Here is a 26066-nt window from a genome sequence, read left to right on the forward strand (position 1 = left end):
TTAAAAAAAGTTGTTTTGGTTTTATTGAGGTGTAATTGATCCATGAAATCGTAAGATATTTGAAGGGTATGTCAGGGTGACGTAATATACTGTACATTGTGAAAGGATCACTGCTATCTAGTTAATTAACAAATCTGTCACCTCATTTTTTTTTTTTGTAAGAACATTTAACTTCTACCGTCAGCATATTGGCAAATTATCAACTATGGTAACCATCTTTTACATTAGCTGTTGTTATTAAATTAAAGGGTTTTAATTGGAAATTGAGGACTTTTTAAAAATAATTATTTTATTTTCGTATACCTTCTTAATTAGTAGCTTTCCCATGAACTTAAAGCAGTTATTTATTCTTTAACACAGAATCGTATCTGTATTATATAGGTATTATACTGTCAAATTTTATCTGCATATCTTTTTTGGTTCTCTGGTAAATAGTATTTTTATAATAAATTAACATTTTATGATAAACTTCTCTGGTTCTCTTATAACTAAATAATATAATTTTCTATTTCTTTAGACCATCATTGAATGTCTAAAATATATTTGTACTGGAGATTTTCCTCCTGGAACCAAAGGAAATACATTTGTTCATGATCCCAAGGTAATGACGCTAATAAACTTACATATCTTTAAAATAAATTTTTAGGGGCGCCTGGGTGGCTCAGTCGGTTAAGCGGCCAACTTCGGCTCAGGTCATGATCTCGCAGTCCGTGAGTTCGAGCCCCTCATCGGGCTCTGTGCTGACAGCTCAGAGCCTGGAACCTGTTTCAGATTCTGTGTCTCCCTCTCTCTCTGACCCTCCCCCATTCATGTTCTGTCTCTCTCTGTCTCAAAAATAAATAAACATTAAAAAAAATTTAAAAAAAATTAAAATAAATTTTTATAATTATAAAAGCAATAAGTTTTGTTGTAGAAAACCTGACAGTGGAAAACTATAAAGAGTTAGAAAAGTCTATACACAGTCTAAGCATCCAGTGACACCACTAGTGACATTTTCATGTATTTTCTTCTCCTTTAAGTACAGACTTAACTGAAGTCATACTCTAATTTTGTATTCTGATGTTTTTTCCTAACTTAATATCATAAGGTTCCATGTCATTAAAAACATTAAATTCACAATCTAGGTGTTTGGCATTTGGGTGCTTCTTTTAATCTTTACATTTTTTATATGTATGAAATATTTCCTACTTAAAACATGTCTCCTATTATGAACATTTTTAATAGTTGCATAATTTTCTTACATTTAGATTGCTGTTAGTTTTTCATTAAAATGTGCCATAATTTAAATCTTTGTGTGTGAATCTTTGTTTGAATTACAGTGTTTATACCATTACTGTGTGTAAAGGACGTAGAAATTTCTATACTGCGTATTTTGGCCTATAGGTTTTTCTTGTTTTATGTATGTAGTGGTCATGTGCCTCTCTCAGTTATCTGCCAGCTCCTCCCTTAACAGTTCCTTGTATATTTCTCCCAGGTTTTTTTCTGTTTATACAAATGTATCTTTGTGTATATATATAAATATACTCAAACATAAATATTTCAGTACACCAGTAGCATTTTATTTTGCTGTCGTACAAATCAAATATTTAGTGACACACTGCAGATATGTTCGTATATATACACACTTTTTTTTCATTAGTTTTAATTACTAGAACTAATTACTAATCCACTGAGTTTATATTCTATAGTGTATTCACTTGGTTATTGATGGTTATTTAAATTGTTTCCACTTCTGTATGACTAAAGGTAACTAATTATGAAAGTATTTATAAACTTTTCTCTTAGAGATAGTAAAATCAGTACATTGAGCCCTCTCTGCAATAACTATTTCATAAACTTGCAGTATACTCTCCTTACTTGATGATCTTGGCCTATAATTTGTTGAAAAAATGTAATTTATTGAAAAAAGGGATCAGATAGAAAGTACCTCATTTTCCAATCTTAAAATCTTTCAAACTACTCTTCATTTGTATTCGTACTATTTTTTTTTTTGGTATTAAGGGTAAATTGTTTACTGTTTTATCTTAAGGTCAACCAACTCTTTGGCTTCTGGATCCAGTCAATCCCTTTTGTCAACGCAAACATTTTGCTTTTCAGTTACTCATCTTCTGCATTAGCAGTTTGTCCTTTATAGAATCAGTCATATCAGCACACTCTGGTAGCTCCAGTCTACAAACAAATAAAACCTCTCCCTTTATTCCAGATCACCTTCTGGCTACTACCTCTACATTTATAGTTAAATTTAGAAGAGGTATATGTACTCATTGTTTTCGGTTCATTGCTTCCCGTTTTCTCCTCAGCCTGTTCTGTTCAGATTTTCTTTTTTCTCCCTTACTAAAATTACTACTTACTCTAAGCTGCCAGTAGTCTTCATGTTGCCAGATAAAGTGATCATTTTCTAAGCCACTTATCAGAAGATTTAATATAGCTTCTTAATTCCCTTTTTAAAAAACATTGCTCTCTTGGCTTCTATGGCACCCTAATCTCATACCTCCTTTTTCACTGGCCATATCTTAGTCTCCTTTGCTGAGTCTCTTTTTGCCTAACTCTTCTTGGGTGATTTCATTCATTCTCATGGCTTTAATTATTTGTTATATGCGGGTGATTTCTAACTTAGATATCTAACCCAAACTTCTTTCCTATACTCCAGAGATAGATAGGTAGATGAATAGATAGATAGATAGATAGATAGATAGATAGATAGATACAGATACATTGTTTGGATATTTAATGGTCATCTCATGAATATGTTCAAAACAGAACTCATGGTTCCCTGTTCTGTTCCTTTCACATTCTCAAGCCTGGTGGTATCTCCATACTCTCAGTTTCATAAATCATATCATCATCTGTACATTTGCTCATGCCAAAACCTGTTGTCCTCCTTTGATTGATTCCTTCATCTTCCCCTGTTGCCAGTTCATCAACAGTTCTGAATCTTCTCAAATATGTCCACAGATACTTACCTGGCAGGGGACATGCCATGATCATGAGAGTGGTTGTCGCAGGCTCATTCATTGCACTAAAAATATGTCCAGCATTTGTCCCTTTATTCCATCTTCACTCTTCCTTCCCTGGTACAGGCCACCTTCCTCTTTCCTTTGAACTATTTTAGTAGTCTCCAAACTTGTTTTCCTGCCTTCATTCTTGAAGGTCTCTCTTTTCCACACAGCAACCAGTTACCTTTTAAATATTCATTCTGGAGGGAATGAGTCATTCACAGTCTGAGAGAATACCATTCCAGTCAGTGTTAATACTAAGTGCAAAGTTCCTGGAGTAGGAGCATGTTTGATGTGTTCAGGGAATCACAAGGAGGCGTAAAATGGCAAGAGGCCTGGTAGAAAAGTCACTGAGATAGAAAGGCCTAGGTTCTGCAGGTCCTTGATTTCTGTTCTCGTTTAAATATGAATCTACTGGAAAATATTAAGCATGAAAAGGGCATGGTGTGTGTTTTAAAGCAATCAGTCTGGTAGTGAGAGAAGACCTAGTAGGTGGTAAGGGTAGAAGGGTGGAGACTAATAAAGGAGATTTTTGTGGTAATTCAGGTGAGGTATGTTGGTGGTTTGATTAAGGTGTTAATGGTAGACATGCTGAGAATGCCTGGATTTGGGATGCATTTTAAAGGTAGTATCAACAGATGAGTTAATGATCTGGATAATGGTGTATGAGAGAAGTAGAAGCATCAAACATAACTCCCAAGTTTTTTGACTTGAAAAAGTAGATAAAATAGTGTCACTGTTTATTGTAACGAGGAAACTCTGAGAAAGGAAATTTGGGGGGCTTTGGTTTAAATGTGTAGATTTGGAATGTCTTTTAGATACCCAGAATGTCCAGTAGGTAAATGGAAGTATGTCCAGGGGAGAGGTTTGAGTTAGAGAAAGACTAATTAAGAATCATTGATGTATACAGTTGGTTATCTATAGTTAGTTTTAAAGCCTGATGCGATCACATAGGGAGTAAATGTTGAGAAGAGGCGGAAGATCTTAACCTAGAGCACACTGGCATTTAGAAATAGGGATGAAGAGGAGGCACCAAAAGATACTAAAAGAACAAGTGGTAAAGGAGGGAAAACTGGGAGAGTGGGGTCTTGGAAGACAAGAGAATGAAGGGTGAACAAGAAAGAAGATGTCAAACGGTGTCAAATATGTTGATAGCTCAAGTAAGAAGAAGGTTGAGCTATGTGGAGGCCATTGGTCATCTTGACAAAACCAGTTTCAGTGATGTGAGAAAACAAGAAAGTGAAACAGAATTGTTCTGTGAGTTTGCTATGAGTGGAAAGAAGGAAGTAGCTGAAAAGGTTTGTAAGATCAAGGAGCGTTTTATGGCTATTGTTCTTGCTTTGTTATTTTTGTTGTTCTTCTGGATGTTTCCTTGTTGATTGATGCTCTAGCATCTCTGACAATTTCAGTCTATCATCCATTCCTTTTTCCAAGTGGAAAGAGCTGTTTTTCTCAGCTGTCTACTCGTGTCCTCCCTCTGGTTCTTCTGGCCTTGATGGTTCATCTTTCCTCACTTAATACCCACTTTTCATCTGCTCTAATTTCCCAGTTCTGAGCCCCCACCCACACTGTTTTATTCAGCTCTTTTTTTTGAGTCGGTCACACCTGCTCTTATGGTTGGAACTATTCCTCTCACCTGGATTGCCCACATCCCCCCAGTTTTCCCATCCTCTTACATATTCAGCTTCTCTTGGTTTTTTCTTTTCCTTGCTTTAATTTGTCCCTGCACCCAATACTGTTTATTTTAAATGCCTGAATTTTTCTGTTGCTCCTTCCTGTCTTTTTTTTTTACCTGTTTTCCATTGTTACTCTCTTCTTAGAAATTTGATTTCCATATTGTGTACCTTCCCCCTTTCTCCTCTACTTCTTTCAAATTTTTGGCTACCTCAGTCTTTCCCATTCTTTCTTTGACCTCATTTGCTTCTCCTCAGTTGACTTGAACCCTAAGAACCTCAATTCTCTGTTTTCTGCATCTCATCACTTTTGTTTTGCTTCTGGCTGATTTTGTAAACTAACCAGATGCTTATTTCCACAGCAGTTTCTTCATCACATATTGCTTCCATATTTGTGTGTGTGTGTGTGTGTGTGTGTGTGTGTGTGTGTTTTAAGTTTATTTATTTATTTGAGAGAGAGAGAGAGAATGTGTGCACACGAAGGTGCACATGAACGGAGGAGAGGCAGAGGAGAGAGAGAATCCCAAGCAGGCTCTGCTCTATGAGCTCCACCTCAGGAACCATGAGTTATTGACCTGAGCCAAAATCAAGTCAAGATGCTTAACCAACTGAGCCACCCAGGTGCCTGCCCATATTTGTGATTTTAAACACTGTAGTTTTTTAATTTTTTTTTGATGTTTGTGTATTTCAGAGAGAGAGAGAGAGAGAGACAGTGCAAGTGGGGGAGAGGCGCACGCGCGCACACACGCACACACAGAATCCAAAGCAAGCTCTAGGCTCTGAGCTGTCAGCACAAACTGGGCATCATAGCCTGAGCCAAAGTCGGTTGCTTAACCAACTGAGCCACAAGGCACCCCACAAACACTATAGGATTTAAACCATGTGGGATAAATATGGAATAAAGCATATATATGGGATAGAGCATTTGTAGATGGATAGAATGACCCTGTTAGAGGAAAAAAATTAATGCAAGAGAGGGGATAATTCCAGAGTTAAATCCTTGAGTAGGCAAGTAGAGATAGGATCCATTGCCCCACTGACAGAGTTAATAGGTGTATGCACTGTTCATCCAGGGTAAAAAGATGACGGACAGAGTATGTAATTTTTCAGTTTAGTGGTGAGAGAATAAATAAATGGTCTTTTGACTGTTTCTATGTTCTCAGTGGAAAACAAGTGAAATTGTTAGCTGAGGGTGGGAGAAGGGGTTGATTGAGGCTAGAAAAAGTGTAAGAGCTCAGAGGGTAAGTTGATTAGGGAAGTGTTACAGGGTTACATGACAGTGTCATTGGGTCACCTGAGGTTTGTGGGTGAAAGTTTGTAAGGAGACCAGTTGTGTTTCTTCTGTCTAGTTCAGCAGCTCATTGGTAAGCACAGAGCAAGTTGGAAAGTTGGATTTAATCAAGCACTGGGTAAAGTTGGAAAGTAGGAATTAATCCATTGCTTGGTAAATAGAAGGAAGAGATTAAGAGGCAACTTCCCCATTCCCCACCTATGGACATCTTACTCGGCCTTCTCAGTCTCTGATAATCTTTACCAGCTGGCCTCTTGTAGGTATGCAGTCAGTAATCTACGATCTGAATTACCCAGCACACTTTTTCCTTCTTTGAATTCCCTCAAAGTTGTCAGGCTCTGAAATCCCACATTATGCCTTCCCCCATTTTGGATACCCTCTTTCCCCTAAGCTGGCTCATCCCTACTCATGGATGTCCTTTGCATCCTGTTTGAACTCTGACACGCTTGGACTCTTGAAACCTTGTGGCAAGGTGCCCGTGTGGACACCCTTCTCAGCCTAAGCAGTTGTACTGTTTTAGGCTGAGTTTCTATGTCCCTCAACTTCAGCCAGCATGAATACATACATTCTTCTGCCCCACTGTTGGAAAAATGGTTTTCTAACTAGATTGTTTGGAAAGGGAAGGGCTTATATTATTTTTTGTTTTATTCTTTTAGATAGAAATTGTTCTAAAGTTAGTATGTATTTTTCTGCCTTAAATCTAGATTACTCTTTTTGAAGAACCTCTTCTCAGTAAGCTCACCAACAATATTGTGATTGAAATGCTGCAAGATACCCGTTGCTTAAATTCTTCTTAATTTGATACTTTTCTCGTAGCTAAGTCATAAAAGGGTAGATGCCATGGAAAATGTATATATGTATTTGACCTACTGGTAGGACATGTTCTAAACAAATTAACTCGTTTTGTAGTACATAGATGCATAATTACTTTGCAGTGAATTAAGACCTCAGCAACTGTTTGCCTTGGGCTGAAATGATAGCATCAAGTCCCTGGGCTTTCACAGCTAAATATCATTGGCCATTTTCTTCACTGAGATGTTCAAATCCTAAGAGGCTACTAGTTTTTTCTTCTTTTATTAAGTTTTTCTGTTTAAATATAGTTGACATACAGTGTTATATTCAGCAGTGTTATATGCACCTAGTGATTCAGCAGTTCTGTATGTTACACGGTGGTCTCCACTATAATTGTAGTTGACAGCTGTCACCACACTAAAATGTTACTACAATATAATTGACCTCATTCTCTATGCTGTACTTCTCATCTCTGTGACTTATTTATAACTGGAAGTTAGTACCTGTTAATGCCCTTCATCGATTTTACCCATTCTCTTACCTACCCCTCCTCTGGCAACCACCAGTTCTCTGTATTTATGAGTTTGATTCTGTTTTTTGGGTTTTTTTTTTAGATTCCACATGTAAGTGAAATCATATGGTGTTTGTCTTTTTGTGTCTGACTTACTTCATGTAGCATAATACCTTCTAGGTCCATCCATGTTGTTTCAAATGAAAAGATTTCATTCTTTTTTATGGCTGAGTAATACTCCATTGTATGTATATACGACTTCTTTATCCATTCTTGTCTAGATGGGCACTTTGGTTGTTTTCGTATCTTGGCTACTCTAAATAATGCTGCAATAAACATAGCTGTGCATTTTATCTTCTCATATTATGTTTTCATTTTTGGAGGGTAAATACCCAATAGTGGAATTACTGGATCATAGAGTCCTTCTATTTTTAATATTTTAGGAGCTTCCATACTGTTTTCCACAATAGTTGCACAGTTTACATTTTTCCCAACAGTGCATGGGGTTTTGCTTTTCTCATCCTCACCAGTACTTACTCGTTCTTACCTTTTTGATACTGGCTATTCAGACTGGAGTAAAGTGCTACCTCATGGTGGTTTTGATTTGTGTTTCCCTGATGATTAGTGATACAGAGCATTTTTTTCATGTGTCTTTTGGCCATCTGTATGTTTTCGGGCAAGTATCAGTCTATTCAGGTCCTCTGCCTATTTTTAATCTGATTATTTGCGGGGGGGGTTTGGTGTTGAGACGTATGAATTCTTTATATATTTTGGATACTAACCTCTTATCAGATATATCATTTAGAAGTATCACTTCCGTTCAGTAGGTTGCCTTTTTGGGTTTTTTTTTGATGGTTTACTTGGCTGTGCAAAAGCTTTTTATTTTGGGGTAATACCATTAGTTTATCTTTGCTTTTTTCCCCCTTGCCTGAGGAGACATATTCATAAATATGTTGGTAGAGCTGATATCCACAAGATTACTGTTTTCTTTTAGGAATTTCATGCTTTTAGGTCTCACATTTAGGTCTTTAATCCATTTTGAATTTATTTTTGTGTATGGTAAAAGAAATTGGTCTGGTTTCATTCTTTTGCAAGTAGCTGTGCAGTTTTCCTAATACTGTTTATCAATGAGACTGTCTTTTCCCCCATTGTGTATTCTTGCCTCCTTTGCTATAGAATAATTGACCATATAAGTGTGGGTTTATTTCTGGGCTCCCTATTCTGTTGATCTGTGTGTCTGATTGTTATAGCTTTGCAGTATTTCTTGAAATTTGGGATTATGATACCTCCAGCTTTGTTATTCTTTCCAAGATTGTTTTGGGTATTCAGGGTCTTCTGTGTGTGGTTCTATACACATTTTAGGATTATTTGTTGTAGTTTTTTGAAAAATGCTATTGGTATTTTGATACGGATTACATTGAATCTTTAGGTTGCTTTGGATAGTATGAACATCTTAACATTTAACATTTCAATCCATGAGCATAGCGTATCTTTCCATTTTGTCATTTTGAATTTCTTTCATCATTGTCTTACGGTTTTTAGATTATAGGTCTTTCATTTCCTTGGTTAAATTTATTCCTTGGTATTTTACTCTTTTTGGTGCAGTTGTAAACAGAATTGTTTTCTTAATTTTCCTTTCTGCTATATTGTTATTAATGTATAATTTGCAGTGGATTTCTGTATGTTAAGTTTGAATCATGCAACTTCTGAGCAGCCAGTCCAACAACTTCTCACTCCTTACCTCTACCTCCAATGCTGAAGCTCTTGTGTAGGCTGTCTTCCTGTTTCTCCTGGAATACTCTCTGCCTCCTGTCTTGCCTCTGTTAGTTCAGTGTGTTTACCTTAAAGGCAAAGTGATTCATTTAAAATGCACATCTACTGCATGCCTTTCCTCTGGATTAAACCCCTGAAGTGGCTTTCCATTGCTTTAAGTTCAAAGCCCTTAACATGTTTCAGAAGGCTCTTAATTACTGGAACCACTTTCTGTCTTCACTCCCTTTCCCCTTTGTTCTGCACCATACTTTCTGAAATTACTTTAGCTATTCAGTGACTCAGATCTTTTCATCTGGCTAACTCCGGCCCATCTGTCAGTTCTCAGTTTAAACATTCACTTCCTTTAGAAGCCCTTCCCAGAATTCTACCCTAGGTAGATTAGATGCTTACTTTGTGTTTTCAAAGTATCATGTACTTCTCTTAAGACGATGTTTAACAGCACTTTTTTACTTTTCTGTTTAACCTGTCTCCCATACTTCAAAGGAGAAAGTGTCTTTCTTTTTGAACCAAAACAACACATGTAAGCTACAAGTGCGTAATAAGTTGGTGCTTAATTTTTTGAATGATTTGACCAATTAATATCATAGTTATGTTTATGCCAAAAAGTTATTGAAAGACCAGTAAAAGATAGTCTATGATTTAAAAAAAAAATGCAGGATTCATGACTTGTGGTTTTGGTTACCGTCGAGGAGTATCATATTTGTGCTCCCAGTATAAACAACTATAAAACTGGAACAAAAAAATTGAAGCAACTATTTTCAGGCATTGGACAACAGATGGCACAGGGCTGTGATCTTTGAGAAAAGAGAAATGTATGAGGGACTACACATTCATTTTAGCTTTCTCCCTAGGGAAATTTTGTACACTTTGGCATATAGAATTAAAACCCCAGCAGAGAATAATAGTATTTACCAGCTAGATGAAACAAACGTAGAAGTGTGGGTTTGCTGATATGACTATAAATTATGGAATAAGATACAGGACAGGGGTTGCTGTGCAGAGATGGGCACCAGAAATCTGTGTAAGGGACTATCAAATCTTTGGCCAGATACTAAGCTGCACATGTCCAGGACAGGAATTATTGAGGGCTAGCAGAGAATAAACTACGGGGGTAGAAGAGTGGGACTGTGAGCTGAATGGTTATTCTAGAGGTTACACTTGACTGGGTGACATTTGAATTGTGATATGCCAGAGTAAGGAGGCCTTATGGAACTCTCTTTTGAGTTCTCTCTTTTGATAACATTCTTTTGAGACCTCAGAAGGGCCATCAGTGTCTCCCTGTTTTGTAGGAAATACTGTTGGGACATCAAATCAACAACTTAGTCTTAAGTGGTTCAGGGGAGAAAAGTTTTGTACACTTCATTTCTGCTTTTCTGTAAGCTTGTATATGTTTTGAAAATTATTTTGGAAAACACTTGCGATACTTAAGAAGCTAAAGTTTATTTGAAAAACTCACACACCTGGTCTCCTAATGCTGAATAACAGAAGTAGAAAATAGTCAGTTTTAGTAAATCAGTTAAAGAGTGTTCTTGGGGTGCCTGGGTGGCTTACTTGGTTGAGCGTCCAACTCTTGATTTCAGCTCAGGTCATGATCTAATGGTCATGGGATCAAGCCCTGCATCAGCTCTCTACTGGGCATGGAGCCTACTTGGGATTCTCTCGCTCTCGCTCTCCCTTCTCTCTTTCTCTCTCTCTCTCTCTCTCTCTGTCTCTATCTCTGTCTCTCTGTCTCTCTCTGTCTCTCTCTCTCTCTCTCTCTGTCTCTCTCTCTCTGTCTCTCTCTCTCTCTCTCTCTCTCTCTCTGTCTCTCTCTCTCTCGCCCCTCCCCTGCTTACACACACTCGAACTGCCCCCCCTCAAAAAATTTTTTTAAAAAAAGTATTTTTTTCTCTTGTGTATTTGAATAGCATGTAAAAATGACACTCATTTTGATGTTTAAGTTTTTGTCATTTTTGATAAGATTGCTCATGTCTTTTCTTTTGGAACTAACATTCTGATGCTTATTAAGGTAGCATAATCTTTCCCTGTGTACCTTTAAAGGTTGCTCAAGAAACAGATGTTAGAGCCCAGATTCGTCTGCAGTTTCGTGATGTCAATGGAGAACTTATAGCTGTGCAGAGATCTATGGTGTGTACTCAGAAAAGCAAAAAGACAGAATTTAAAACCCTGGAAGGAGTCATTACTAGAACAAAGTAGGTGTTTACCTTATATTTGAATATCTATTAATTTTCTGTTATTTAGGTTTATAAGACTATGGGTTTTTTTCCCATTACTTTATTTTAGAGCAGCATAATAATTTTTTTAAAGACTTTATTTTTTTGGAGCAGTTTCAGGTTCTCCGCAAAACTAAGCAGAAAATAGAGTTCCTGTAATACTCCCTGACCCTATGCATGCATAGCTTCATCCACTATGAACAGTTACTGTTGGATCTTTTATCAGTTAAACAGAATGATCCCATCAAAGATTTTGTGATAATGCTGCATTCCTTTGAGTAATTTATGAACACTTGTTCAACTGAAGGTACACAATCACTCAAATATAGATTGAATGAATGGAAAATGCTAGTATTGTGTGTAGGAATGTGTGAAATGAGAAGCATACAAAGTGTAACCCTTTGAACTGTCACCTTTATTAGAGTCACATTATCACCTTTAATGGGTTTGGATTTTGGAATTAGCCTGCCCTGGATTCAAGGCTTTATCCCTGTTGTACAAATTACTTAACTATCACCTTACGCCTTTCACTTGTTTATTTGTCAACTAATTAAATAATTCTCTTAATTAATAACATTTGTCACCTATTATGTGCTAGAGGCAGTATATTAGCTATTGGCTTCTCAAGCAGGTTGGTTTCCTTGGCATTTAAATACACTCAGGTGGATTTCATTCCACACCAGTTACTGTTTGTCTCTATTTTCCCCTTCACAGTCAGGCTTCTCATAAGAGTTGTTGATAATCACTGTCTCTATTTCTGTTTTTCCTCCATCCTCCTCTAGCCCCATTCCTTTACTGAAACAGCTCCAACTGAGGTCAGAAATACCCTCTGTGTTAATTAGGATAATGCTATTGGTTTACTAAATAGATCTTTTTGCAATCCTGTGGTTTTTTTTCATTTGTAAAATAGGGATTCATTTTTATTATATATATCTTAGAAAGAAGGATTGAGCTAATGCATGTAAAATGAGAGCTCATGTATTAGTTTTCTTTGCATAACAAACCACAAACTCAGTGGTTTAAAACAACAGACATTTATTATCTTATAGTTCTGTAATTTAGGAATCCAAATTGGGTCTCACTGGCTTAAAATCAAGGTGGTGGCCGGGCTATAATCCTTTCTGGAGGCTCTAGGGAAAATCTGTTTCTACATCCTTTTTGGGTCTTTTGCAATCCACCCACAAAACTTGGCTCATGGCCCTCCATCTTTAAAGTCAGCAATAGTGGGCTGAGTTCTCATAGTACATCACTCTGACATCCTCTTCTGGCTCCCTCTCCCACTTAAAGACACTTGTGATTGCGTCAGCCCCACCCAGACAATCCAGGGTAATTCTTTTACTTAGGGTCCAGATGATAAAGCAACCTTAACTTCATCTGTAATCTTCATTCCCTTTTGCCATGTAACCTGATGCATTCACAGGGATTAGAATATAAATATCTTTGAAGGGCCATTGTTCTGTATACTGTAACTCAGTAAATGGTAGCTATCAATAACTTCTTGAAGATCTTTTTCTGGACTTGCATGACATGACACTGTTCTGTCTCTCCCTCACAGCTACATCCAGCCAGCTAATAAAGGTAGCTGGTTCCACGGGCTCAGCCCTAAATCCTCTCCTATTTTTGCTCTGTATTCTCTTCCTAGATAATCTCATTCATACCCATTACTCAAATTACTTTCTATTCATAGATGACTGACAGATTTAGGTCTCCAGACCTCTGTTTTCAGACCCATATACCCACCTGTCTCTCTCATTTTCTACCACCCCTTTCAAAGACACCTCGGATTCAACATGTCCAAAACCAAGCTCATGAGTCCCCTTGACTCCTCTTAAAAAATCTCCCACTATGTGATCCTCTTGCAGTGCTCCTCATTGTAGCAAATGGGGTAGGTACCCCATCCATCCAGTGACACAAACGAATACATTCTCTACATCTTGACACCTCCTTGCTCTCTATATGTAGTTCATTACCAGGTCCTCTGGCTTTAACCTAGGATTTAAATGTCTGTTGAGTCCATTTCTTTTCCTTCTGTACAGTGACCTTTCTAGTTCAGGCTACCATAATTTTTCTCCGGTCTAATGTGATCACCTCTTGGTCTATCTGTGTCCATTCTCTCCCCCTACAAAACATTCTCGGTGTATTCAGTGTACTATTTTCAAAATATGTATTGGAATATATAAATGACAGTAAAGACAGATACTTTACTAATCTAGCTATTCACAGATAGTGCACAGAAAATGTAAAGAAAATGTTGAATTTGTCCTCCTGATGAAAGATACTGAGAGATCTCTTGAAATTCAAGGGCAGAGATGCTCCTGGCCCTAGGTATAATGATGTAGGGGACTCTTTAAAAGACCCTAAGATACTTCTCTGTAGTGGATTGCTTTGTCAGTGTGACCTTAGAAGTTGAGGTCTACTGATTTGAATTTGCTTAAATGGGTATCACTAAAGTTTGCCTTTATTATCCTTTTACATTGTGTTACTGAACAATCCGTATCTAAACACTATAGTCTTTAGATGTTTTTGTTTAAGGCACAATTGCCTGTCTTCTGTGAATCATCATGTTTTACTTTACTTTTGTTAAAGTCTGTTTTCTTATTTTTAAGTCCTGGGATTGGAAGACAGTTTATTTTTCTCTACTTATTGTCTGTAAATATTTTATATTACTATATTTAAAAATCCAAACGTAAAAAAAATTAGTTCTGGCATCTTTTCCTGTCCCTCCCTGTTTTACATACTTTTTCATCATTGAACTCCTGAATCCTTAAGAGTTAAACTTTTTACCATAAGAAAGCTATTGTAACTGGGGATGCATGAGGGAACTTTTTTTTTTTTTAACAAGTACAGCATAAAGGATTGATTAAGCAATTAGAATAGGTACAACAGGAGGTTTTTTTACATAAATTCTTGATTTTCATTTTCTGTAGGCATGGTGAGAAGGTCAGTCTCAGCTCTAAGTGTGCAGAAATTGACCGAGAGATGATAAGTTCTCTTGGGGTTTCCAAGTCTGTGCTAAATAATGTCATTTTTTGTCACCAAGAAGACTCTAATTGGCCTTTAAGTGAAGGAAAGGCTCTGAAGCAAAAATTTGATGAGATTTTTTCAGCAACAAGGTTTGTAGCCTTTAATGAGACTTTATAACCTGTCAAGTTATTGAGCCATGGTTGCAATTTGGATATTTCTTTTTTAGAAGAGAAAAAGTCTTAAAAGTAAAGTCATCAGTTATTACCTTTCATCCAGTGGCAACCAGTGGGCATATTTTCTTTCTGTTTTCTTTCTGTGCATTTTTATTTACCTGCTTGACAGTTTATATGTAATGTTTTCATTTACCATTATATCATAAGCATTTTCTAAGGTATTAAAAGCTCTTTGTAAATGCAATCTTAGCAACTGTATAATATTCCATTGTTGGAACCTATGTAATTTACTTGGAAAGAAGTTTGATTTTTATTTAATATCTTCAAAGGTACATTAAAGCCTTGGAAATGCTGCGGCAGGTACGTCAGACACAAGGTCAGAAAGTAAAAGAATGTCAAACAGAACTAAAATATTTGAAGCAAAACAAGGAAAAAGCTTGTGAGATACGTGACCAGATTACTAGTAAGGAAGCTCAGTTAATATCATCAAAGGAAATTGTCAAATCCTATGAGAACGAACTTGATCCATTGAAGGTAATTTGATTTCTTGAATAAGAAGACTCACTTTTTATGATGGTAGCATTCACTCCTAAAACACTTTATTTTTATATAAATTTGAATGGTGTGTATATTTCTTGAAAAAATTATCAAACATTATGTAATGTCATGGTTTATATTTTAGGTCTTTATTAGATGGTTTATCTTTTTTTACTATTTTTTTAAATCTTTTTTAATGTTTTTTTTTTTTTAATTTATTTTTGAGACAGAGGGACACAGAGCATGAGCAGGGGAGGGGCAGAGAGAGAGGGAGACACAGAATCTGAAGCAGGCCCCAGGCTCTGAGCTGTCAGCACAGAGCCCGACGCCGGGCTCGAACTCACGGACTGTGAGATCATGACCTAAGCTGAAGTCGAATGCTTAACTGACTGAGCCACCCAGGCACCCCTAAAGGATGGTTAATCTCAAAGTTGCCCAAAGAACTTGGATTTGAAAGTAAACAAATTTGTACCATCTTAGTAAGCTACTCGTATAGATCTTAAATATCACTGTAATGACCCAACCTTACATTTCTGTATTCTTAAGATTTTTTTTTAATTGACATATCTTTCCAGGGAACTTTTATAAGTTGCAAGATGTTACTTGGCTTTGTACAAAATTTGGAATTGATACATATATTTGCAAATAAGTACAGCTTTCTAAACTCCTGTGGTCTGTAAGAAAGAAATTTCATTCATTTATTTCCTAAACATTTATTGAGTGTTTCCTATGTGTGAGGGCATACAGTGTATACTGTGCTTAGGGCTGCAGGTAGTAGGAGAACTACAATGGTGTCCTTGCCCTTAAAGTGTTTCTATTCTAAGTAAGAGCATTCTTGAAAGTGGCTATTTTCTAGATTTCACATAGTAGAAGAATTCTTTTTACTCATTTAAAAGTTACTGATTTAGGGGCGCCTGGGTGGCGCAGTCGGTTAAGCGTCCGACTTCAGCCAGGTCACGATCTCGCGGTCCGTGAGTTCGAGCCCCGCGTCGGGCTCTGGGCTGATGGCTCGGAGCCTGGAGCCTGTTTCCGATTCTGTGTCTCCCTCTCTCTCTGCCCCTCCCCCGTTCACGCTCTGTCTCTCTCTGTCCCCAAAATAAGTAAACGTTGAAAAAAAATTTTTTTAAGTTACTGACTTGGACTTTTTTTTCTTTTTTAATTTTTTTTTTCAACGTTTATTTATTTTGGGGACAGAGAGAGACAGAGCGTGAACGGGGGAGGGGCAGAGAGAGAGGGAGACACAGAATCGGAAACAGGCTCCAGGCTCCGAGCCATCAGCCCAGAGCCCGACGCGGGGCTCGAACTCACGGACCGCGAGATCGTGACCTGGCTGAAGTCGGACGCTTAACCGACTGCGCCACCCAGGCGCCCCTGATTTGGACTTTTAAATTCATCTATAAATACTGGTATAGTTTACTTATTTAAATTTTTAAAATTTTTCCTCTGGTGCTCGTCATGACAGGTATACTCCTTCCTCCCCATCATGTCTTTCACCCATCCTCCAACCCACCTCCCCTCCGGTACCTATCAGTTTGTTCTCTATAGTTAAAAGTCTGTTTGTCTCTGTTTTTCCCTTTACTTGTTTGTTTTGTTTCTTAAATTTCACTATAAGTGAATTCATATGGGATTTGTCTTTCTCTGACTTATTCCACTTAGCATTATACTTTCTAGCTCTATCCATGTCGTTGCAAGTGGCAAGGTTTCATTATTTTTTATGGCTGAATAATATTCCACTGTGTATATATACTATATATTTATCCATTCATCAGTTGATGGTCACTTGGGATGCTTCCGTATCTTGGGGATTATAAATAATGCTGCTATAAACATAGGGGTACATGTGTCCCCCTCGAATTAGTGTTCTTGAATTCTTTGGGTAAATGCCCAGTAGTGCAATTGCTGGATCATAAAGTAGTTCTATTTTTAACTTTTTTTAAAAAATTTTTTTTATTATTATTTTTTTTATTGTTAACTTTTTGAGGAACCTCCATACTGTTTCCCACAGTGGCTGCACTAGTTTGTATTCCCACCAGCAATACACAGGGGTTCCTTTTACTACACATCCTCACCAGCACCTTGTGATTTTAGCCATTCTGACAGGTAAGAGGTGATATCTCATTGTAGTTTTGATTTGCATTTCCCTGATGATAAGTGATGGTGAGCATCTTTTCATGGGTCTGTTAGCCATCTGGATGTCTGCCTTGGAAAAAGATACTTGGATATTTGTTTTTTGGGTGTGAGTTGTATTAGTTCTTTATATGTTTTGGATATTAAACCTTTATCGGGTATGTCATTTGCAGATAATTTCTCCCATTCCATAGATTGCCTTTTAGTTTTGATTGCTTGAAGCTTTTTATTTTGATGTAATCCCCATAGTTTATTTTTGCTTTTGTTTCCCTTGCCTCAGAGGACCTATCTGGAGAAAAGTTGCTATGGTTGAAGTCTGAGTGATTACTGTCTGTGTTTCTCTTCTAGGATTTTTATGGTTTCAGGTCTCACATTTAGATCTTCAACCCATTTTGAGTTTATTTTTGTGTATGGTGTAAGAAAGTGGTCCCGTTTCATTCTTTTGCATGTTGCTGACCAGTTTTCCCAGTACCCATTTGTTGAAGAGATGGTCTTTTTCCCACTGGATATTCTTTCCTGCTTTGTCAAAGATTAATTGACCATATAGTGGTGGGTTTATCTCTGGATTTTCTATTCTGTTTTATCGATCTATATGTCTACTTTTGTGCCAGTACTGTACTGTTTTGATCATTGTAGCTTTGTAATATAACTTGAGGTCTGAAACTGTGATGCCTCCAGCTTTGCTTTTCTTTTTCAAGATTGCTGTGGCTGTTTGGAATTTTTTGTGGTTCCATATATATTTTAGGATTGTTTATTCTGGTTTTATGAAAAATGCTGTTGGTATTTTGATAGGGATTGCATTAAATCTGTAGATTGCTTTGGGTAGTATGGACATTTCAACAATATTTGCTCTTCCAGTCCATGAGCATGGAATTCTTTCCACTTTGTGTCATCTTCAGTGTCTTTCATCAGTGCTTTGCAATTTTCAGAATATAGGTCTTTGGTTAGGTGTATTCCTAGGTGTCTTACTATTTTTGGTGCAGTTGTAAATGGGACTGTGTTCTTATTTTCTCTTTCTGCTGTTACATTATTGATGTATAGAAATACAATTGATTTTGGGGCACATGGGTGGCTCAGTTGGCCAAGCATCCGACTCTTGATTTCAGCTCAGTTTATGATCTCATGGTTCATGGGTTTGAGCCCCACATCGGACTCTGTGTTGACAGCATGAAGCCTGTTTGGGATCCTGTCTCCCTCTCTCTCAATCCTTCCCCTGCTTGCTCTCTAACTCTCTCTCTCAAAAAAAAAAAAAAACAAAAAAACAATCGATTTTGTATCCTTCAACTTTACTGAATTTGTTTATCAGGTCTAGGAGCTTTTAGGTGGTCTTTTGGGTTTTCTCTGTATGTATAGTATCATGTCATCTGCAAATAGTGAAAGTTTTACTTCTTCCTTACTGATTTGGATGCTTCCTATTTCTTTTTGTTGTCTGATTGCTGTGGCTAGGATTTCAGTACTATGTTGAATAAAAACAGTGAGAGTGGACATCCTTGCATTGTTCCTGACTTTGGAGAAAGGCTCTCACTTTTTCCCCATTGAAGGTAATGTTAGCTGTGTGTTGAAAACCTGTGGCCTTTATTATGTTGAGGTTTGTTGGCTCTAAACCTACTTTGTTGAGGGGTTTTATCATGAATGGATGCTGTACTTTGTCAAATGCTTTTTCTCATCTGTTGAAATGCTCCTATGGTTCTTATCCTTCTCTTATTGATGTGATATGTCATGTTGATTGATAGGCCGATATTGAACCACTTTCTTGCAATTTAGGAATAAATCTCATTTGATTGTGGTGAATGATTTTTTAATGTTTGTTGAAATCAGTATTTTGTAGAGGATTTTTGCATTTGTGTTCCTCAGAGAAAATAGCCTGTAAATCTCTTTTTTTATGGTGTCTTTATCTGGTTTTGGTATTGGTAATGCTGGCCTCATAGAATGAATTTGGAAATTTTCCTTCCTTTTCTATTTTTTGGGATACTTTGAGAAGAATAGGTACTAACTTGTCTTTAAATGTTTGGTAAAATTCACCTGTGAAGCCATTGGTTCTGGACTTCTGTTTGTTGGGAAGGTTTTTTGGTTTTTTTGTGTTTTTTTTGGTCTGTTTTTTATTTTTAGAGAGAGTATGAGTGGGGAAGGGGGTAGAGGGGGAGGGAGAATGTTAAGCAGGTTCACACTCAGTACACAGCCCAACTCAGGACTTAATCTCATGACCTTGGGATTGTGACCTGAGCCAAGATAAAGAGTTAGACATTCAACCAAATTGAGCCACCCAGGCACCCCTGTTGGTTGGGAGTTTTTTGATTACTGATTTATCTGCTGGTAATTGATCTGTTAAAATTTTCTGTTTCTTTCTGTTTCCGCTTTAGTAGGTTATATGTTTCTAGTAGTTTATCCATTTCTTGTAGGTTTTCCAATTTGTTGGCAAATAAATTTTCATAATACTCTCTTACAATTGTTTGTATTGCTGTGGTGTTGGTTGTTATGTTTCCTCCTTTACTAATGATTTTGTTTATTTCAGTCCTCTCTCTCTCTCTCTCTCTCTTTTTTTTTTTTTTTTTTTTTTTTTGATGAGGCTGGCCTAGGGCCTTACCAATTTTGCTGAAATTTTCAAAGAACCAGCTCCTGGTTTTATTGATATGTTCTATTTTTTTTTTTTTTTTAGTTTCTATGTCATTTATTTCTGCTCTAATCTTTATTATTTCCTTCCTTCTGCGGGTTTTCGGATTTATTTGCTCTTCCTTTTCTAGTTCCTTTAGGTGTAAAGTAAGGTTGTCTATTTGAGATTTTTCTTACTTCTTGAGGTAGGCCTGTATTGCTGTAAACTTCCCTCTTAGAATCGCTTTTGCTGCATCCCAAAGGTTTTGAACTTTAGTGTTTTCATTTTCATTTGTTTCCATGTACTTTTTTTTTTTTAAGTTTTGCAATAATCTCTACACCCAACGTGGGATTTGAACTCACAACCCTGAGATCAAGAGTGCATGCGCCTTCAGCTGAGCCATCCGGTGCCCTTCCATGTACTTTTTATTTCTTCTTTTATTTCCTGATTGACCTATTTATTGTTTAGTGGCGTATTATTTAACCTCCATGTATTTGTCCTCTTTCCAGATTTTTTATTGTGGTTGATGTTTAGTTCTATAGCATTGTGGTCAGAAAAGATGCATGGTATGACTTTGATCTTTTTGAATTTGTTGAGACTTGTTTTGTAGCCTAATACATGATCTGTTCTGGAGAATGTTCCATGTACACTTGAAAAGAATGTGTATTCTGGTGTTTTAGAATGAAATGTTCTGAACAGAGTAAAATCTTGGATTGCCAGTAACTTGTTCTGCAAGTGTTCCACAAGACAAGCAAACGTTTCTAATAAATTTTATCTTGCTAAACAAGTGATGTCTTGCAATATGAGTAGTACGTGACACCAAATGTCACATGATCACAACTGAGCCAATGGTTCTTCTCTCTTTCTCTCTCTCCCTTGCTGTGAGATTATGGGTGATTGTCTCCCATGTTCGGATGCTCAGTCTCAGGCTGTGATGTTTGGCAGAAATCAGTGATTTTTCAGCATGTTGGAAGGTTCCCACAACTGGCACTACTGTAGTTTTTGTCACTTCAAAACACCTATGGACAGTCCTTTGCTTTTCCATAAAAGAGTAAGCTTAGGAATGCTTTGCTTCATTCTAGGTCAGGCTACCTGCAGATATAGACCCTTTCCTCTGCTGCCTTATCACCAGTTACATGAAATACAGTATAAGAAAGAGTTTATTAATACTGTAGTCAACATCTGACAGTGAAAGTCGTCCTACACAACCCTCCTCTCTCTTGTCTTCCTCACACCAGCCACGAAGGTTTTCAAAGGTTAAGTGCAGGTTAATTTATTTATTTTTATTTGTATTTTGTATTTTCTTTATTATTTTATTACAATATTACAATATTACAGTATTGTAATCACTTTTATATAAATGTTTTTGGGTTGTGGAATGAATCCTGAGTTTCCATTATTTCTTATGGGGAAATCTGCTTTGATATACAAGTGCTTTGGATTACAAGTATGTTTCCAGAACGAATTATGCTCACAATCTAAGGTTTTACTGTGTATCTGTTAAATCTACCTCTCTCAGTGTGTCATTTAAGGCCATTGTTTCCTTGTTTTTCTGTTTAGATGATCTATTCATTGATGTAAGTGGGGCATTAAAGTCCCCCACTATTACTGTATTATTATTAGTTCCTTTATGTAATTAACTAGTTTATGTATTTAAGTGCTTTCATGTTGGGCACATAAATTTTTACAATTTTTATATCTCCTGGTTGCATTACACCCTTGATTACTGGGTAGCCTCTTGGTCTCTTGTTACAGTCTTTGATTTAAAGTCTATTTTGTCCAGTATAACTATTGCTACTGTGGCTTTCTTTTGCCATTCACTTGCATGATAAATGTTTCTGCAAACCCTTACTTCCTTTTTTTTTTTTTTTTAATGTTTGTTTATTTTTGAGAGAGACAAATTGTGAGCTGGGGAGGGGCAGAGACAGAGGGAGACACAGAATCTGAAGCAGGCTCCAGGCTCTGAGCTCTCAGCACAGATCCTGACGCGAGGCTTGAACTCCTGAACTGCAAGATCATGACCTGAGCTGAAGTTGGACACTTAACCAACTGAGCCACCCAGGCACCCCTCCATACCCTCACTTTCAATCTGCAGGTGTCCTTAGGTCTAAAATGAGTCTCTGGTAGGCAGTAAACAGATGGGTCTTGTTTGTTCGTTTTTTTTGTTTTTTGTTTTTTTAATGTTTGTTTATTTTTGAGAGACAGAGACTTGTGAGCAGGGGAGGGGCAGAGAGAGAGAGAGAGAGAGAGAGAGAGACACACACACAGAATCTGAAGTAGGCTCCAGGCTCCAAGCTGTCAGCACAGAGCTCAGTGTGGGGCTCAAACTCATGAACTGTGAGAGCATGACCCAAGCCGAAGTCTGACACTTAACCGACTAAGCCACTCAGGCGCCCTTGTTTTTTTTTTTTTTTTTAATTCCTTCTACAACCCTGCATCTTTTGATTAGGTCATTTAGTCCATTTTCATCTAGGGTAATTATTGATAGATATGTATTTATTGCCATTTTATTACTTGTTTTGTGGTTATTTCTCAAGATTTTCTCTGATCCTTTCTTACCTTTCTCTCTTTCATGGTTTACTGGGTTTCTTTAGTGATATATTTGGATTTCTTTTATCCTTTGCATGTTGATTAGTGGTTTTGATTTGTGGTAACCATTAGGTTTGTATATAATCTCTTTTGCATATAGCAGTCTATATTAAGTTGGTAGTGGTTTAAATTTGAACCTATTCTTTACTCTTCCCCTCCCTACTTTTTGTTTTATTTTTAAAAATATTTTTTTAATGTTTTTTTTTTTAATTATTTTTTGAGACACAGAGACAGAGCATGAGCAGGGGAGGGGCAGAGAGAGAGGGAGACACAGAATCTAAAGCAGGCTCCAGGCTCTGAGCTGTCAGCACAGAGCCCTATGTGGGGCTCAAACTCACAGACTGTGAGATCATGACCTAAGCCAAAGTCGGACGCTTAACCAACTGAGCCACCCAGGTGCCCCTATTTTTTAAAAATTTTTTTATGTTTATTTTTAAGAGAGACAGAGACAGATGTGAGTGGGGGAGGGGCAGAGAGAGAGAGGGAGACACAGAATCTGAAGCAGGCTCCAGTCTCCAAGCTTGTCGGCACAGAGCCTGACATGGGGATTGAACTCACAAACTGTGAGATCATGACCTGAGCCGAAGTCGGACACTTAACTGACTGAACCACCTAGGCACCCCTCCCCTCCCTACTTTTTTGATATATGTTTACATAATATTATACATTCTTTTATTTTGTGAATTTCTTGACTGATTTTTTTTTTATAGGAATATTTATTTTTACTGCTTTTGTGTTTCCTACTTTCATACTATCCTTTTTGGTCTTTCCACTCAGAGAGTCCCCTTTAATATTTCTTACAAGGATGAGTTAGTGGTCATGAACTTTAGTTTTTGCTTGTCTGGGAAGCTATTTATCTTGCCTTCTCTTCTGAATGACAGCCTTGGTGGATATAGTATTCTTGTCTGCAGATTTTTCCCATTCAGCACTTTGAATATATCATGCTATCCTTCTGGTTTGGAATGTTTCTGCTCAAAAATCAGGTGGTATCCTTATGAAGTTTCCTTTGTATGTAAGTGTCGTCTTTTGTCTTGCTCCTTTTTTTTTTTTTTTTTAAGTTTATTTATTTTGAGAGAGAGCATGAGCAGGGAAGGGGCAGAGAGAGAGGGAGAGAAAGAATCGCAAGCAAGCTCCGTGCCATCAGCACAGAGCCCAAAGCAGAGCTCAAACCCTAGAGTTCATGACCTGAGCTGAAAGCAAGAGTTGGATGCTTAACCGACTGAGCCATGCAGTCGCCCCTCATCTTGCTGCTTTTTTTTTTTTTTTTATGTGTATTTACTTTTGAGAGAAAGAGAGAGAGACAGAGGCGTGAGTGTGGGAGGGACCGAGAGAGGTAGACACAGAATCTGAAGTACGTTCCAGGCTCTGAGCTGTCAGCACAGAGTCTGACACAGGGCTCGAACCCATAGACTGCAAGATCATGTCCTGAGCTGAAGTCGGACACTTAACCGACTGAGCCACCCAGGCATCCCTCATCTTGCTGCTTTTAATATTTTTTTTATTTATCAGTATATTTTGCCTTTTTACTTACTTTTTAAGAAATTTTTTGCCTTTTTAGTTATAATGTATCTTGGTATGAATCTGCTATGTTTGATTTTGTTGGGGGTTCTCAGCACCTCCTGGATCTTGATATCTGTTTCCTTTTCCAGATTCGGGAAGTTTCGAGCTGTTATTTTTTCAGATAAATTCTCTGCCCCGTTTTCTCTCTTTTCTCCTTCTAGGACTCCTATAATACGAATGTTAGCATGTTTGATGGAGTCATTGAGTTCCCTAAGTCTTCCCATTTTGCATAATTCTTTTTTCACTGTTTTGTTCAGCTTGGTAACTTTCCATTAATCTGTCTTCTAGGTCACTATGTCTTTGCTTTTTCCAGCCTGCTGTTCATTACATCAGATGTTTCTCATTTTGTTTATTGAGCCCTTTCTCTCTCTTATTTTTACTCATTATCTCTGTGTTAATGGTCTCACTGATGTCCTCCACTCGTTTCTCACGTCCAGTGAATGTCCTTATGATCTTTGCTTTAAATTCTCCAAGAGGCACGTTACTTATATCTGTTTCACTTAGATCTCTAGTCATGGCCTTGTTCTGTTCTTACATTTGGGACAAATTCATCTGTCTTCTCATTTTGTGTAAGTCTCTGTGCCTGTTTCTGTGTGTTAGGAAAGTCACGTATATTTTTTGTTATTGAGGGTAATGGCTCTATGAAGAAGAGGTCCTTTAGTGCCCTGCAGTTTAGTGTCATCTGTTCCCCAGGGCCTGGTGCTTCTAGGAGTGTCTCTAGTGTGTACTTCATGTGCTTTGCTGTTGTGTCCTGGCTGCTTTATCCTTTGGGCCAGTCTCTTTGCCTGTATGTGGGCAGCGTTTGGTCCCTGGCCTGAATGTGATGTGTTTTAATTAGGTGTACTCTGTTCTCCTTGTGAAATGAGACCTGTTCCCACCACTGTTGGGACTGAGGCTCTGAAAAACTTCCAGGTCAGGAGATCTGCTGTTAGCGGGGGTTTGGGCCGGTCTTCTTGGGGAGGGGGCCCATTGCACTAGGACTGAGGCCAGCGTGACTGGGAGCGGCAGTTTCACTGGGGTGTGGAGGGGTGGGGCTTGGTGTAAGCAAGTTAGGTAGCAGTGTCACGGCTGGGCTGGTTCCCGGAGGGGTCTCTGCATGAACACTGCCTCTCTAAGACATGCTCCAAGATGAGCAACTAACCCCACTCTTTGCCCCAGGTGCTCCTCGGATTGCTGTTTCCATACTGTATTTCAGCGGGCTGTTTGCCCTGTATTTTCTCCCAAGCAGCCCCAGTACCCTCGGAGCTCTATTGGAGCCAAACACTCTGACTTTTAAAACTCCAGGCTTTATCAACAAGAGCCAAAGTATGGAAAGAGCCCAAATGTCCATTAGCAGATGAATGGATAAAGAAGATGTGTGTGTGTGTATACACACATACAATGGAGCATTACTCAGCAATCAAAAAGAATGAAATCTTGTCATTTGCAACTACGTGGATGGAACCAGAGGGTATTACACTAAGCGAAACTAGTCAGTCAGAAAAAGACAAATATCATTTGACTTCACTCATATGAGGACCTTAAGAAAGAAAATAGATGAACATAAGGGAAGGCAAAAATAATAAAAAACAGGGAGGGGGACAAAAACATAAGAGACTTTTAAATATGGAGAATAAACAGAAGGTTACTGGAGGGGTATGGAAGGGGATGGGCTAAAGAGTAAGGGGCATTAAGGAATCTACTCCTGAAACATTTTTGTACTATATGCTAACTAACTTGGATGTAATTTAAAAAAATAAATAAAAATTAAAAAAAAAAACCAAAAAACAAAAAACTCCAGGCTTTAAGCCCTGCTGGTTGTAAGAACTCAGGAAATTCAAGCCTTCTAGCTTTTCAAGCCTATTGCTATGGGGATTTATTTTCTGCTTGTGCTTACCTGTGTGTTAGTCTGTCTATCCCCCTTCTCTGCACTTGCAGCTCCCTCCCCACCCTGGGGGTCACAGTCTGTCACTCTCCCAAACTGTGTCTCTGTACTTTGTACTCCACCACCATCTTCCAAACTCCTGGTATAGATCTTTGAATTATAAATTAGAAAAACTTTGGTTTTGTTCTGTCCTGGTGCCCACTAACATTAATGCATTATTTAGTGAATATTGTTTTGTGTGTAGCACTGTGCCAGGTATTTTGGGGGATAATGAAGCCAAAAACTTGGACTTTGCTTTTAAAGGACTTAAAATCTACTTAGAAAAACAAGGAAACTATTTTAGAAGATAGGTAGGATCACAAATTAGTAATTTGAAGAGTTATGTAAATGGTACATTTGAAAACATAGGTTCT

The 26066-nt window shown here is 37.6% G+C and overlaps 1 protein-coding gene across 2 annotated transcripts in view; it reads left to right on the forward strand.

Annotated features, from left to right (window-relative positions):
- The window catches only part of RAD50 (RAD50 double strand break repair protein), an 87865-nt gene that overhangs the window by 1588 nt on the left and 60211 nt on the right, over positions 1–26066 (forward strand). Inside the window, exons 2-5 of one of the 2 annotated variants that reach the window (XM_015067392.3) lie at positions 518–601; positions 11077–11228; positions 14177–14362; positions 14716–14920. In XM_015067392.3, the coding sequence (XP_014922878.3) occupies positions 518–601; positions 11077–11228; positions 14177–14362; positions 14716–14920 (627 nt within the window). The remainder of the gene's footprint in view (positions 1–517; positions 602–11076; positions 11229–14176; positions 14363–14715; positions 14921–26066) is intronic. The other variant, XM_027076728.2, reaches the window with a different exon arrangement.

This window comes from Acinonyx jubatus, chromosome A1 (genome assembly GCF_027475565.1).
Source record: "Acinonyx jubatus isolate Ajub_Pintada_27869175 chromosome A1, VMU_Ajub_asm_v1.0, whole genome shotgun sequence".
Classification (NCBI taxonomy): domain Eukaryota; kingdom Metazoa; phylum Chordata; class Mammalia; order Carnivora; family Felidae; genus Acinonyx; species Acinonyx jubatus.